The sequence below is a fragment of the Schistosoma mansoni genome, chromosome 4, assembly GCF_000237925.1.
Source record: "Schistosoma mansoni strain Puerto Rico chromosome 4, complete genome".
Classification (NCBI taxonomy): Eukaryota; Metazoa; Platyhelminthes; class Trematoda; order Strigeidida; family Schistosomatidae; genus Schistosoma; species Schistosoma mansoni.
Window position 1 is genome coordinate 16,788,915 of NC_031498.1, and position 14,962 is coordinate 16,803,876.

The 14,962-nt window shown below is 35.2% G+C and overlaps 1 protein-coding gene and 2 non-coding genes across 3 annotated transcripts; 2 read left to right on the forward strand and 1 right to left on the reverse strand.

The window, feature by feature from the left end:
• Window positions 1-539: 539 nt before the first annotated feature.
• Window positions 540-611, reverse strand: Smp_tRNA_01145_Pseudo_TTG.1.1. Its single transcript has one exon. It is a non-coding gene (tRNA).
• Window positions 612-1,435: 824 nt separating this feature from the next.
• Smp_tRNA_01921_Gln_TTG.1.1 lies at window positions 1,436-1,502 on the forward strand. The gene has a single exon. It is a non-coding gene (tRNA).
• A 2,664-nt stretch (window positions 1,503-4,166) lies between these two features.
• Smp_171730 (hypothetical protein) lies at window positions 4,167-14,698 on the forward strand (the record flags this gene model as incomplete). The annotated part of the gene is made up of 4 exons (XM_018797001.1): window positions 4,167-4,700; window positions 8,574-9,335; window positions 10,947-11,186; window positions 14,585-14,698. The coding sequence occupies 4 exons, from the start codon at window positions 4,167-4,169 to the stop codon at window positions 14,696-14,698; spliced, it is 1,650 nt and encodes a 549-aa protein (XP_018652086.1).
• Window positions 14,699-14,962: the final 264 nt, after the last annotated feature.

Genomic DNA, 14,962 nt, shown 5'->3' on the forward strand with positions numbered 1-14,962 from the left:
AATATATATATATATATATATATTCAGTTGTATCAAGGGAGTTATAAAGAATAGATGAATATACATATACATATATACATAGATACTAAAGGGACTAACAGATCAATTTAAAATGTTCTCTAGAATGCTTCAATGTATCTATGGTTGTGTACTGATGTATATAGATGTATATAGATATAACTATATAACATCTACATACAACCCCCCCCTCAATGATAACGGTAGATTTAAGTGGTTATTACAAAATTAACCAATCATAAATGAGGATTTTGCTTAAATTGAGTTTATCTAATCATTTGAATAATAATAATAAACACCATAGTGATTAAGAATTTATTAGAACATTTCAAAATTTTAGGTAAGTCATTCTCTTTTACTGTAACCATAGTTAATAAAGTGTAATTTTTGAGCCTTTTTTAAAAATGTTATTATGTATAGTAAGCAAAGATGGATAGTGGCTAGCAGTGGAATCCAGTTTGAAGTGCGTTTCGTTCTATTTTGGGACTCGTCAGCTGAATGTACCTGCATCTCAGAGTTGATGTTCACTCTGGGACTCGAACCCAGTACCGTTTGCTTCAAATACCATCGCGTTATCCAATCGGCCACTGAATCCTGATAGCTACTTGCTTGTGCCGTGGAGTGAACAAACAATTCAAACAAACAATACTAAATGAATGTTATTGTGTATGTTTGATAAGTAGATTAGACCAAGATGATGATATGAATATACACGATAAGAAATGATTGATTTGACTGATATACAGTCCATGGAGTCACTCACTTCTAGTTTGAATCATGTTGATAGATGTAGATTACTTGGTTGGAGTCCAAGTGACTATCGTAATCAATGGTTGGAGACTATAGGTGATATGGATTAGAATCGATCATAATGATGTAGGTGTTTATGCACTCTTTGTCTACATTTATTTCTACGAACTATTTCTTTTTTTCTGTATTATATCCTTATATACAATCTTTCTTTTATATAGTCAGTCTGCTACACATATGCATCGGTCCAAGTTGCCATACCTCATTAGCACAACAAGATGACACACCGGATTCATAGAAGTAGTTAATTTAGTGGTGATAATATATAAAAGAAAGATTGTATATAAGGATATAGTACTACTATCAAAGTGACTACTTCTGTGTATTTGGTGCTGATCTTGTTGTGCTAATGAGGTTATGGTAACTTGGGTCGATGCAGATATGTGTGCCTGAACTTACGTTGGAGCTGACTGATTGATACTATTCTTATTATTGTTAACAGTATTAAGAATAATACAAAATCTTCAGTTGTATTGATGAACTATTGACTTATTTCTGATGAAATTTACTTTATTTAATATCAACTTGATCAAATAATAAATATTTTTAAATCCAATGAATTGGATTTAAACTTCACTCCATTGCACAAACAAGTGGCTATCAGGACTCAGTAGCTGAGTGGATAACGCGATGGCGTTTGAAGCGAAAGGTACTGGATTCGAGTCCCAGAGTGAACATCAACTCAGAGATGCAGGTACATCCGGCTGAAGAGTCGCAAATAGGACGAAATGCGCGTCCTGGATTCTATTGCTAGCCACTATCCATCTTTGCTTACAATAAATATTTTTGCTAGTAATCCCTTGACTGAATAAACATTGGTATCAATATAAAATAGTCTATATAGATCTATGAATTCCTAGAAATTATTCAATGAGTATTGGATTATTAGACCGTTCTGATTTTCAGTTCTTTAAGGACTGTGAATCTATAACCTTCCCTTTGGTTTAGAAACTGTTACTTTTAGGCTTTAAATTCACTTAATATTGTTTACTTGTATCTTCCTAGAATGAACATCAACTTTAGTCAGTCAGCTACAACGTAGAACCAGGCACAAATATTCATCGGTCCAAGTTGCCATACCTCATCATCACAACAAGATGAACACCGAATTCATAGAAATAGTTAATTTAGTGGTGGTAATATATAAAAGAAAGGTTGTATATAAGGATATAGTATAGGAAGAAAGACAGATATGAAGCAATTTTAATCTCAAGGTTTAAGGGAAGATAAAGAGTGTATACACCTACGCCAACATCAACTTTAGAATGCAGATACATCCAGTTGATGAGTCCGAAATAGGACGAGACGCTTGTCAAACTTGATTCTACTACTAGCCATTATCCATCTTTGCTTATTTTGAAGTTATAATGCTGTTTTATAATTTATTCATCTATAAAGTAAAATCTAATCTTTGTAGATAGATGTATGTTTTTAAGTTTGTCTTCTTTCATAAGTATTACTGTCATTTTATATCCATTTTTGGCATTTAAATACTCTGTTCATCTTAAACTTGTTATTCGAGTCCTTCTAATTCCTTGACTTTTAATTTGCCTGATATCATTTCCATTAACGTTCCTGTCTAATAGAGTCAGTCTTTCAATGATAAGATACGAGAACCATGTATTTTAATTAGTTCACCTAATTGATATCGTAATGGATTGTTGGTTCATCAGTTATTCCATACTCTTTCTATCATCACTCTCATCTAACTGACTCGGTGCAACTATGTACTGTTATCATTTGCATCATATCATTTAGTAGTAAGAAATGTAGAATTCGGCAATCATTTCATACCAGTAGAGGATTTAACATTTATATCTACTAATAGCTCTGACATGAATCGAGCCCATGACTTTCGATAACTTGTACTGAGTACTTCATACATAAAGTAATAAAATCTGACTCCGGTAACACATAGTAGTACATTAAACTAATACTTTAGATCCAAGTACCTTGATTACATCTATATTTTAGCAAAGTATACTTATACTCTTCACGGAATCTATGTTTTCATGAGAATCTAAACCTGCCTAATTAGCGAATCATTCACATAGCACTGAATTTAATATTTGGAAATATTGTACTGAAGGAAAATGTAAGAGGGGACTATCGAATGTATTCGAATAAAAAATTACGTAACATCTTAGTAAAATCTGAGAACCATACAGTAAATACTTCATTTACAAGATGTTAATCAATTGTTTCAGACTTCACTGTTCCTTCATTTTACAGTAATCATTCTTTGTTCTCATTCGCTTTCCTTCGATATTCTTACCCTTCTGCCATCAGGTATTTCACTTTCTATTGACAATACATACTACTTATATCTGTCGACATCAGTAGCACACACCGAATTCGTCTCACCTTTTTGCGATCGTTGTACTCGCCGTGTTACTTTCTTCTCTTTTGCAGTCTATGTCACAATCTCCATCAAAATGTCGAGCCTGTGGAACGTTGACCTTCATAGCTATATCATTTAATCCTCCTAAGAAGGAAAAGTAAATGAACGAATAAATTAATGAATACAAATAATATATATTTGATTAACCACATTTTATCCAAACATTCTTGGAGGTCAAGTAGTACTACACCAGCTCCTTTATCAGGTTTACTTAAGATGAAATCCTTATTTCTTTTCAGAAGCATTAGCTAATCCAAATGTGTTGTATCCCGAAGAGAATTGTGAATGGTAACTTATGAGGACTATTAGTGGACCTATGTAATATGTATATTTCCTATTGTATAATTGTTAAGTAATTAACCTAATCATATTCGTGTTCCTCTTATCATTAGCTTTATTTTGACCTTTGAACTATTATTATACGATTCTTGAGTTATCATCAGTTTATTGATTACTTTTCCCCCCTATTCACAGCTACATTTGGCCAAGTCTTGTACAAACGTTATTTTCTATTTTATGGTACGATATGGTCTGTCTGGTTGGTATATAAACCCAGTATGTTTGTGAATAATGATTCATACCGCAGAGGCTGTTATTGGTGTTTTGGACTTAACTGGCTGGGCTAGGCAGATAGCAGGACTGATAAGTACTCAAGACTGCTCGTACGGTTTTCGTGTGTTACTATCCCAATCGATAATTCGGTACTCCCTGATTGTCAGTCTCATCAAGTCACACATTAACTAGGCATCCACTCGGCCACAAGATATAACAAAATGATTCTTAGTTAATAAATTATTCTTACTGCATTGTATATTAACGTATCTATGATCTTGTGCCGACATCCTCACAAAATCTTCAGCATATCAAATCCATATATATATCATTGTCTAATTTCGTTTTTCTTTTTCTTTTATTAAAAGGGGGGAAACAAAGAAGAATGTATGATTTACATAAGATTAATGAAATCCCTACTATTCATTCAGAACTAAATATACCATTAGATTTACGTCTTTATAATAAATTAAATAAAACAAAAAAATTTAAAATAAAACATGAAAAATTTAAAAAATTTTATAAATCTAAATCATATTTATCTAAACAAAAATTGAAAAATAATCATCCTCAACAACAACACCCCCACCACCCCCAGCAACAACAAAAACAACACCCCGACCCCCAACCCCAGAAACACCACCCCTACCCCCAGCAACAACACTTATCCTATTCATCTATTGATTCAAATATATTAATTTGTTCAATATGTCATATGGAAACAATGAATTTCAATATATTTGTACAACATATGTCCTTACACTTAAATCAATCTAAATTATCTAATCAATTATTGAATGAATTTATTTCAATTATAAATCAAAAAATATTCAATAATAATAAAAATAATAAACATAATCAATTATTATGTAATATATGTAATCATCTATTGAATATGGATCAATTTACAGAATTAATGGTATGTATCCCCCCCCATCTTTTTTTCTTTCTTTTTTCTTCTTTTTCTTTCTTTTTTTTCTTTTTTTATTGATTTAATAAAAGATAATAAAGTGTAGTACCGTGCTTCATAAATTATTCACCTTGATAAACGTTATAATACAAATCTTAACGATGTATAATAACATCAGAAGGTGAAGAGTAATGGCAACTACATTTTTATTGACAAATAATGAAGGTCAGAATGATGTAAGCATATGAGCAAATGTTAGTAAGCGAAACATGACACATGACACGCGTATTGGAGATAGCTGGTAAGCCAACTACTCGAGAGAGTGAAGCGAAAGATAATACGTATTGGAGATGGTGAGGAAGCCAACTCGAGAGTGAAGCGAAAGATAATGCGTATTGGAGATGGCAAGGAAGCCAACTACTCGAGAGAGTGAAGCGAAAGATAATGCGTATTGAAGATGGCGAGGAAGCCAACTCATTTTAATCAAGCGTTCGTTAATATTTAGTCAGACAAAACTGAATGACAGACATATGGTAAATAGGATAAGAAGGGTACACACAACTACGCTCATACAAAATGGTCAGGATTAATAAGTGAATAATTGACAAGATCAAAATATGACTCATAATGTATAGGTGAATTGGCTTGGCCAGAAGCTAGAATAAAGTATATGGGACTTAACAAAATAACCGATACTAAAAAAGATTTAATGTGATAATGTATGCTACTGATATTGATAGATATAAGTAGTATGTATCATTCATAGAAAGTGATATGTATGGAAGTAGAAGGTTAGGAAGATTAAAGAAAACATTATTTATTTATTTATTTGGACATATTGGTACAAAGAGGGCACCAGATATATATGCTCCACACAAATCTCATTTGATTTGTATGAGGGCTATGGTTTTCTTAGGGGGCCACTCCCTAAACCTTTGACCTAAAAGTCTAATCCACGAAGTAGTGAAGCATCGTGAGGAGATGCATTCCCATGGTAATTAGTGGCCGACGATAGGTTCATACGCCATTTATTCCCTCAGGATACTGTAGCCCATGTGCACCATTGGTTTTGAATCAGGGTTTTCCAACTCCTCTAGGAGGACTTACTGTGTCCACCAACCCGGTTAAAGCACCAGACATTCGCTTTTCATCCTCTCAATTTCGTAAACAACAGTAATGTCACGAGGAGGTAGTGAGTAGGATTTCCCTGGTAGAGGCTATATACGCGTGGTCGTGTAAGAGCATTCCGAGTGGGCGGGCCTTCCCTACTCTCAGCCGTACCAAGGCTTTTGGGGGCCCAAAGAGAAGAAAACAAGAACAGAGAATGATGAGTGTTGAAACGAAAGAATAATGAAATCTGAGACAACTGATTGACATTTTTTAAATGTAGTATTTACCATATGGTTCTCAGATTTTACTAAGATGTTCTGTAATTTTGCATTCAAACACATTCGATTGTCTCCACTTGTGTGTTCTTGTTCACTACAACATGTTGCTCAATTGACTTAAGCCTGGTCCATCATATTTTACATTACACCAATATGGATACTCACACGGAGGCTTAAAATCTGTACTCACCACTTTAAAATGAGAGCATTTTATTGCGTACTATATATTTTTACTTGTACTTACATATTGATGACACTTTACACAGTAGCTAGCAATAGAATCGTGAAAGGGTGTTTTATTCTGTTAAGACTTGACAGCTAAGTGTTGTTACTATTGTACTTTATTAACTTGGAGAAGGTTTCAGTTAAAATATCGATAGTTGGATTGATGAACGCTAGTTTCATATCTTATATCAAGAGAAAAAAGACGATTTCAAACGAATTCTATAAATTGTACCATTAAACGAAGATATTGTTACTAAAATGTTTCAATACTAGAATCAACAAATGAGATTATTTATATTCAGATAAGATAATGGTTGGAGGTAGTCAACAGGAAACCATGGACATAGGTTTCGTGCAACTTGGCTCTGGTCAGCATGGTGTACCTGTAATCTTGAGGAAACTGATGCTTCCTGGTGTATTCGATCCCGTGTCACGCAGCTTCACAGTCAGTCAATTGTAAATACATCTCAGACCTACAGCAGGTCAGTCGCAGCTCAGGTAGCCCAGTGGTAACATCTCTGACTGTGAAGCAGGGTGACATAGGATCGAGTCCGTCAGGAAGTATCAATTTCCTCAAGATTACAAGTACACCATGCTTAACAGAGCCAAATTGCACGAAACCTATGTCCATGGTTTCCTGTTCACTATCTTCAACCACCGTCTTACCTCAACATAGTACACACAGTGTCGAGTCACCTAGACTAGTAGCCACATTGCCACTTGGTCGATAGTATTTGATATGCACTGAGAAGGACTTGACACACATGACATTGATCACCACCCAGTGATTAATCAATTGTAAATTTTTTATGTAAGAATGACCATAAAGTTAACATCTTACATCTAACTTTTCCCCCAAATTTTGAAGGTAATATGTAGATTTGAATGAAAATGCTATTTTGTCTGTCTTCTTCAGCTTCTAGTTGCCCATTTGATAACATTCCACTAAATTTTCAAACGATTAACAAACTTAGTCGGGTAGACTGAATTAATTCAAGAACATTCATCCTATCAATATCAGTCTAGTTAGATTTCGAATCCAAGCAAAATATTTGAAGTTAACGGTCATCTATATAATTCTCTGATGGAGTTTTGTTCTCTGAGCTGGATGGTTTGGTCGTGGAGCTTTCATTGTCCTTCTGAACGACATCATCAGAACAAACTTCGGGTAGAAGTTCTCTGATTTCACTTTGTCATCGTGCACAAAACCTTGGTTCAGGACTGTCTAAAGGCTACATCCTATTAACCATTATACATCATAATGTTATTTGTAATAATTTCTCGTTAATGATATTTTTTCAGATGACTGTTGAAAATCCACTTCAATAAATGCTAAACTACTAAATTCTGAATATTTTATAGTTGAAATGATGAGTCAATTGAAGCTAGAGCACCATGGAAAACCTGGGAGCATTGCTTTAAGGCCGTTTCGCCCTATTGTGGACTCCTCAGCAGTGCGCATACACGATCCCACCTCGAGAGATTCGAACTCAGGACCTATCAGTCTCGCGCGCGAACGCTTAACCTCTAGAACCACTTAGACGGTATCCAACGGTGTCACTGTCTAACTTCTATCAATCCACGAAATAGCACCATCGTCCACCATTGTCTTCAGTGAGTTACTATCTCAAAACAGACCTGGTTGTACTCCACTGGTTACTGCTTCTCACTAGAACTCCAAAAACTACCTCTTGGAACCAGTCACTGAATAACTTAACTTCGTTTCTCAATTAGATCAAATAAATATCTGATGTATCACAAAGGAGGTTTTTTGTGGAGATTTTAGTAATTTTATATAGTTAAGATCTTAACTATATAAAATTACTAAAATCCCCACAAAAAACCCCTTTGTGATAATGATCATATGCTCACCAGTGACTGGCTCCATGAGGTGCATCCTGGAGTTCTAGTGAGAAGTCGTGGCCAGTGGAGCTAATCCATGTCAGGTAGAGACAGGTATCTACCTCAGTAAAATGGAAGTTGGTCGCGCAATTTCGTGGATTGGTTGAAGTTAGACATTAACACCGTTGGATGCCAGCTCAGTGGTCTATCGGTTAGATGCTCTGGCGAGAGACTGGTAGGTCCTGGGTTCGAATCTGGCTAGGCGGAATCGTGGATGATCACCGCTGAGAAATCCCACAATAGGACGAAACGGCCTTAAAGCAGTGCTTCCAAGTTTTCCATGGTGGTCTAGCTTGAATTGACTCATGATCTTAACTATATAAAATATCTGATGTGTTTTTATATTTTTTTTCTTTTAAACCTTCAGACTCATTTACAAAATAAACATATTGTAACTAATTATCATTGTAATGGATGTGAAGAAATCTTTTCTGATCAAATTCAATGTCTTGTACATATTCTATATCATCATATTATAACAACAAAATCAGTTATTCAGGATAATGATACTATTAATAGCTTAAACAGTAGTAGTACTAGTAGTACTAGTAGTACTATTACTAATCATGATAATGATACAACCAAATTAGATTCATACAATGAAAATGATAATACCTCATGTAAATACCAACACTCAAATAGTTCACCATACACAAACATTCAATTACCTGATATAAGTACCAAGAACACAACAGTACTGAAAGAACAAACTACTGATCTAATAACGTACACTAACAATAACCCATCATTACATGAATATCCAGATCATTCCAACTTACTTATTCAAAATGATTGTAATCTAATGAATTCAAATAGAGATGATGCTAAATTGAACCAAATCTCTAATCATCAACTACTTATAAATGAAAGTAGTAGTATAAATAAATTCGATCAAAATTATACTTATCAATTGCAATCTATAATTCATTTTCTTAGTATGTTACTATGGCCTAATTTATGGTCTATTCATTGGAAACAATTAGATATAGATGGAATATTAAATAAATATTTGAAATGTATGAATGAAGATATGAATATGATATTAAACACTAAAGAATCTGTGGGACCATTCGATACACCTTCAACAGTATCGTCGTTATCATCTATTCCCTCCTTGTCATCATTACATGTAAGTTAATATCATACTTATGATACTGTTATATCTCGAACATAGATTTCTTAGTCTGTCGCGTAATACTTGAGCACTAGAACGCTGGAACCCTCCCAAGTCACAAATCAGAAGATGGAGGACAAGTAGAAGGAATGTTATTCCAAACAGTAGAAATGAAATTATCATTATAGTTATCCAATCCGCACACAGGGAGTTATCAGCATTGTACAATAGGGAGGCTACACGTAGTGATTCTAGTATATTCTTCCCAAAGCTGATTGGATGGAATATGTCCTGCTCCTTCTGGGCTTCTTAGAGCTTCCTCGACTTCACCTGTGGACCATCCTCACAGATACTTTAAGAGATAGCTAAAAAAGTAGATTCAAATTCGCTAGAATATCATGAAATTTATCAATCTAAAGGTGTATTGTCAGAAGAGGGTTTTATGGTGATTTTAGTAATTTAATATAGTTGAAATCATTAGTCAATTGAAGCTAGATCACCATGAAAAATCTGGAAGCACTGGAAGGACAATTTATCCTATTGTAGGACTCCTTAGCAGTGCTCATCCACGATCCCACCTAGCGAGATTCGAACCCAGAACGAAACGGCCGTCCAATGCTTCCAGGTTTTCCATGGTGGTCTAGCTTCAATTGACTCATGATCTTAACTATATAAAGATGTATTCTCAAAGAGTTATTTTTAGATATGATAAATTTAAGCAGTAAGCAAAGTAATCAGATAATTATCAGTATAGGGTTGTGGAGATTATAAAGTTTTTGATTGAGATTATGAACCGATTGATGTTAGATCAGCATTGAAAACCTAGAAGGTCATTTAGTCCTATTCTGGGATGCATCAACAGTGCTCATTCACGATTCCGTACTCGGGATTCGAACCCAACTCCTTCGGTCGCGCTCATGAACGCATCCAAAGTTGGTAATGTCTAACCTCAACCATTACACAAAATTTCGTGACCAACTTCCATTGTACTAAGGTAGATACCTGTCTCTAACTGACATGGATTAACTTCAATGGTCACGGTTTCTCACTAGAACTCCGAGACTTTCCTCACGAAGCTAGTTACTAGTGAGCATATGTTAAGACGTTTTCTATTTTTTTGTTGCCAGTAATTATGTAAACAACATCATTATCTACGAAATGTATCTTACCAATCCTAGTAAGTAAAATCTAATTATGTAGCACTGAATTCGATATGTAACTTTAGATATAAACAAGTTATCATTGATTATAATAAGTTGATGAACCAAGCTTCCATAACTCCAAGGATCATATAGATGTTTTATACATCTTACTCTCTTGAATAATTCTGATTACCTCTGAAAACATTAGTTTCACAACAGTCTATATCATTAAGATAACATATTGGTTGGGTGTAGTCAACAGGAAACCCTGTTAACTACCCCCCAATCACACAATGTCGAGTCATCTAGACTACTGACCATATTGCAACTTGGTCGATACGATTCAATTTACACTAAGAAGGAACTGACATACATGATACTGATCACTATCCATGGATCAATCAATTCTAAAAATTCATATCCTTCTTGAATAATGAATAATATAAATCTATCCTTAAATCAATATTCCTATTTATTATTACAGTATCAAGGAACTTGTGAAACATCAGAATTGACCCATAAAATAGTCGATATGGTAACATCAAACAGCATTAAAAGTAAAGAGTTCACTTTATTGAACAATGAAAATCAAACAGAATTTCAACAAACATCAAATTGTGTACTTTTATTAAATTCACATCCTGTTCTTGGACTTTTACCACATGAAATGGCATCAAATATGGATAGTTATAAAGCATCAAAAATATGTCATCTTTGTTTGAAAGTAAGTTATCAATCATTCTATCATATATCTCAATTTTTGGTTTTATTTTATTTCAACACATAAATATTGGTACAAAGGGGCACAGAATACATATGCGCCGCACAAATCTCATTTGATTTGTGTGAGGACTGTGATACTGCCCAGGTGCCCAGACTGAAGCAGGTGGTTTTCTTAGGGGGTCACACCCCGAGCCTTTGACATAAATGTCTCACCCACAAGGCAGTGGAGCATCGTGAGAAGATGTATTTCCATGGTAGCCAGTGACCAACGATTGATTCACACGCCATTTGTTCCTTCAGGATACTGGAGCCCATGTGGACTATTGGTTTGGAATCAGGGTTTTCCAACTCCCCTAGGTTGACTTACTGTGTCCACCAACCCGGTTAAAGTGTCGGACATTCGCTTTTCATCCTCTCAATTTCGTAAACAACATTAATGCCATGAGAAGGCACTAAGTAGAACTTCCCTGACAGAGGCTATATACGCGTGGCCATATGAGAGCATTTGGAACGGGAGGGAGGACTTTCCCCACTTTCGGCCGTACCAGGGCATTTGGGGGCATTTTTTTCAATTAAGCCAATAGAATGACTTATATGATTGTATTTATATAAAGAGATAGTTAGAAGGGGTTTTGTGGAGATTTCAATATTTTCATAGTTGAAATCATGAGTCCATTGAAGCTGAGGAGTCTTACAATAGGACGAAACGGCCGTCCAGTACGTGCAGGTTTTCCATGGTGGTCTAGCTTCAAGTGATTCATGATTTCAACTATGAAAACAAAGAGATAAGTTGAAACTATTATATCCTCCTTTAATTTAAATGTTATATTTAGAGCTGGTAATTGTTAGTATCTTATGACCTGCCTGGATGCCTTCTTAATGAAAAACGTGATAAGATCGTCAATTGGAGTTCAGTGATTTATTGATCGGCCCAGTGACATATACGAAACTTGTACGAACAGTCTAGAGTGCTTATCGGTCCTGCTATCTACCTAGCCCAGATAGTTAAGCCCAGAACACCAATAACAGCCTCTGCAATATGAATCATTATATTTCAAACATACTAAGTTTATATACAAATCAAACTGACCACATCGTACCATTAAATAGAAAATGACATTTAACAAGCTTGACATTGATCACCACCCGGTGATCAATCAATTGTGATTACATCTCAGTCCTACAGGAGGTCGTTCGTGAGCCGAATAGCTCAGTGGTAACGTCTCTGACTGTAAAGCCGGGTGACATGGGATCGAGTCCGTCAGGGAGCACCAGTTCCCTCAAGATTACAGGCACACCTTGCTGACGAGTGCCAAGCAGCCCGAAACCCGGGTCCAGAGTTTCCTGTTGACCTCCTCCAACCACCATCTTATCTCAACATAGTGCACGCAGTATCGAGCCACCTAGACTGGTGGCCACATTGCAACTTGATCGATAGCATTCGGTCAGCACTAAGACGGACTTGACATGCATGACATTGATCACCACCCAGTAATCAATCAATTGTAATAACATTTGTACAAGATTCGGCCAAATGTGTCTGTGAATGTGGGGAATAGTAAATAATAGATTGAGGATACCTCACGAACGGCATATCGTATAATAATTGTCTATGGGTCAAAATAAAGCTTACAATAAGACCAACATGAATATGAATAGTTGAGTTACCCTACAATTATACAATAGGAAATATGCGTATCGTATTGGTCCATAAATGATTCTCAAAAGTTACCATTCCTAATTCTCTACGGGATACAACACTAAATCTTAATAGGAGTTGATTACAAGGTATAGAAAAATTCATTCTAATGAACAGTTTACGTTTAATGGTTACTAACTTGATAAGTATAGAATACCTTCAATAAAACAGGTAGACATTTTCTTCTCTCATTAAACTGTTACATTGTTTTTTTATAGTTAAGTTCATGAGCCAAATAAAATCAAGCCACCATGGAAATAGTGTAAGCATTAGACGGCTGTTTAGTCCTAGTATGGGACTCTCCAGTAGTGCGCATTCACGATCCCGCACTCGGGAATCGAACCCAAGAACTATCGGTCTCGCACTCGAACGTTTAACCTCTAGACCAATGAACCGATATCCAATGGTGTTAATGTCTAACTTCAACCAACCCACATTGTTGTTGAAAGTCTTGTTTGCAATATCCTCATGAGGTTTTAAGTTCATGGATCATTTTTTTCACTGGTTTATTGGGAAAGAAATGAATCATATTGCGCTTTATTTAAAATGTATGAAAATCTATCCATGATATACCAATTTTACACATTGGAAAAGGAAAGAAAAACCTTAGAAACTGTGTCTAGTGATGCAATCAGAATTCATCCATACAATAGCTTCTGGTTTGCTGTCATTTCAACTTAAAAAAAAATAAACATTGATTCAACAAAGATACCTCTTCTGATCACCACGCAGTGACCAATCAATTGTTAATACATCTCATTCACAGCCCAGGTAACCCAGTTGTAACGTCTCTGACTGTGAAGCTGGATGACACAGGATCGAATCCGTCAGGGGGCATTATTTGTCTCAAGACTAAAGGTACACCATATTGACGAGTGCCAAGTAGCACGACACCTAGGTTCAGCGTTTCCTATTGATGGCCTCCAACCACCACAATATTATGTTTATTTAAAAATGAAATTTCTCATTCAATTCTCGATATCAGTGTTACCATTTAGTGACTAATTCTCATCAAATATATCTGAAATATCTCTTTGCTAACGTGACATTCAGGCGTTGAATTATTGTTGTGTGATTTCCAGTAAATTAGATATAGTTTAAAATGTAGATCATTCGTTCAATAGTTCAGTTTTATTGTTATTATTACAATCATCTATGCCTACCACTATGGGATTTAAACTGACAACTGCATCTCTGTGCTAATGTGGTATGGCAACTCGAACTGATGTACGTACGTACAAAGTTCTACGTTGTGACTGGCTGACTGACTAACTGACTGACTGAATCATCTACGTAATCATAAATGCACACTGATGTATACTCTTATATTAAGATAAGACAACTGTCTGATATTTATCACAAGGAGGTTTTGTGGATATTTTAGTAATTTTATATAGTTAAGATCATGAGTCAATTGAAGCTACACCACCATGGAATCATTATGAATATGATTATCAGTACTATTATTATTATTACTATTACCATACTTGGAGTACCTAGCCTGTCGTATGCCCTGATGGTGTTCTCGTGACTTTCAGGTTGCCTGATCTGCCGAGGACGATGGGACAGTGCATGACAGTATTGTTGTGTGCTAGGTTCAACGTGAATTGTTTGCTATATGCATGCAAGTCCGCCCCTTTATTGTTCATATTGTTCATATGTTACCATACTTAAATGATCCATCTAAATTTATCCTATAGGAATTTACCGATGAAATGACAGTACTTCATCATCAAGTTGAAGAACATAGTCTTGAAGATAATTCAAATGTATCAACTTCTATCAATGAACAAAATTCATTATTGATTAATTGAAACGAATAAACAATAACCAAAAGAAAAAGAAGATCCTATTCATTGAATAGATTATTTCTTTTAATTGTCCTGTGATATGTATATGTATGAAGTTGATTTCCGCTTTTCTTCCCCCCCCCCTCCCTTTCTTTCTGGGATCATTCTTTACATAATAAACAACGGATCAAGAAAGTTTTATCATTAATGTTCTTTTTTTCATGCAATTAGTTCCGTTTATGGAGTTAAATGGAGGTAAGAACAAGTACGGAGGTCATTTGGTGTTAG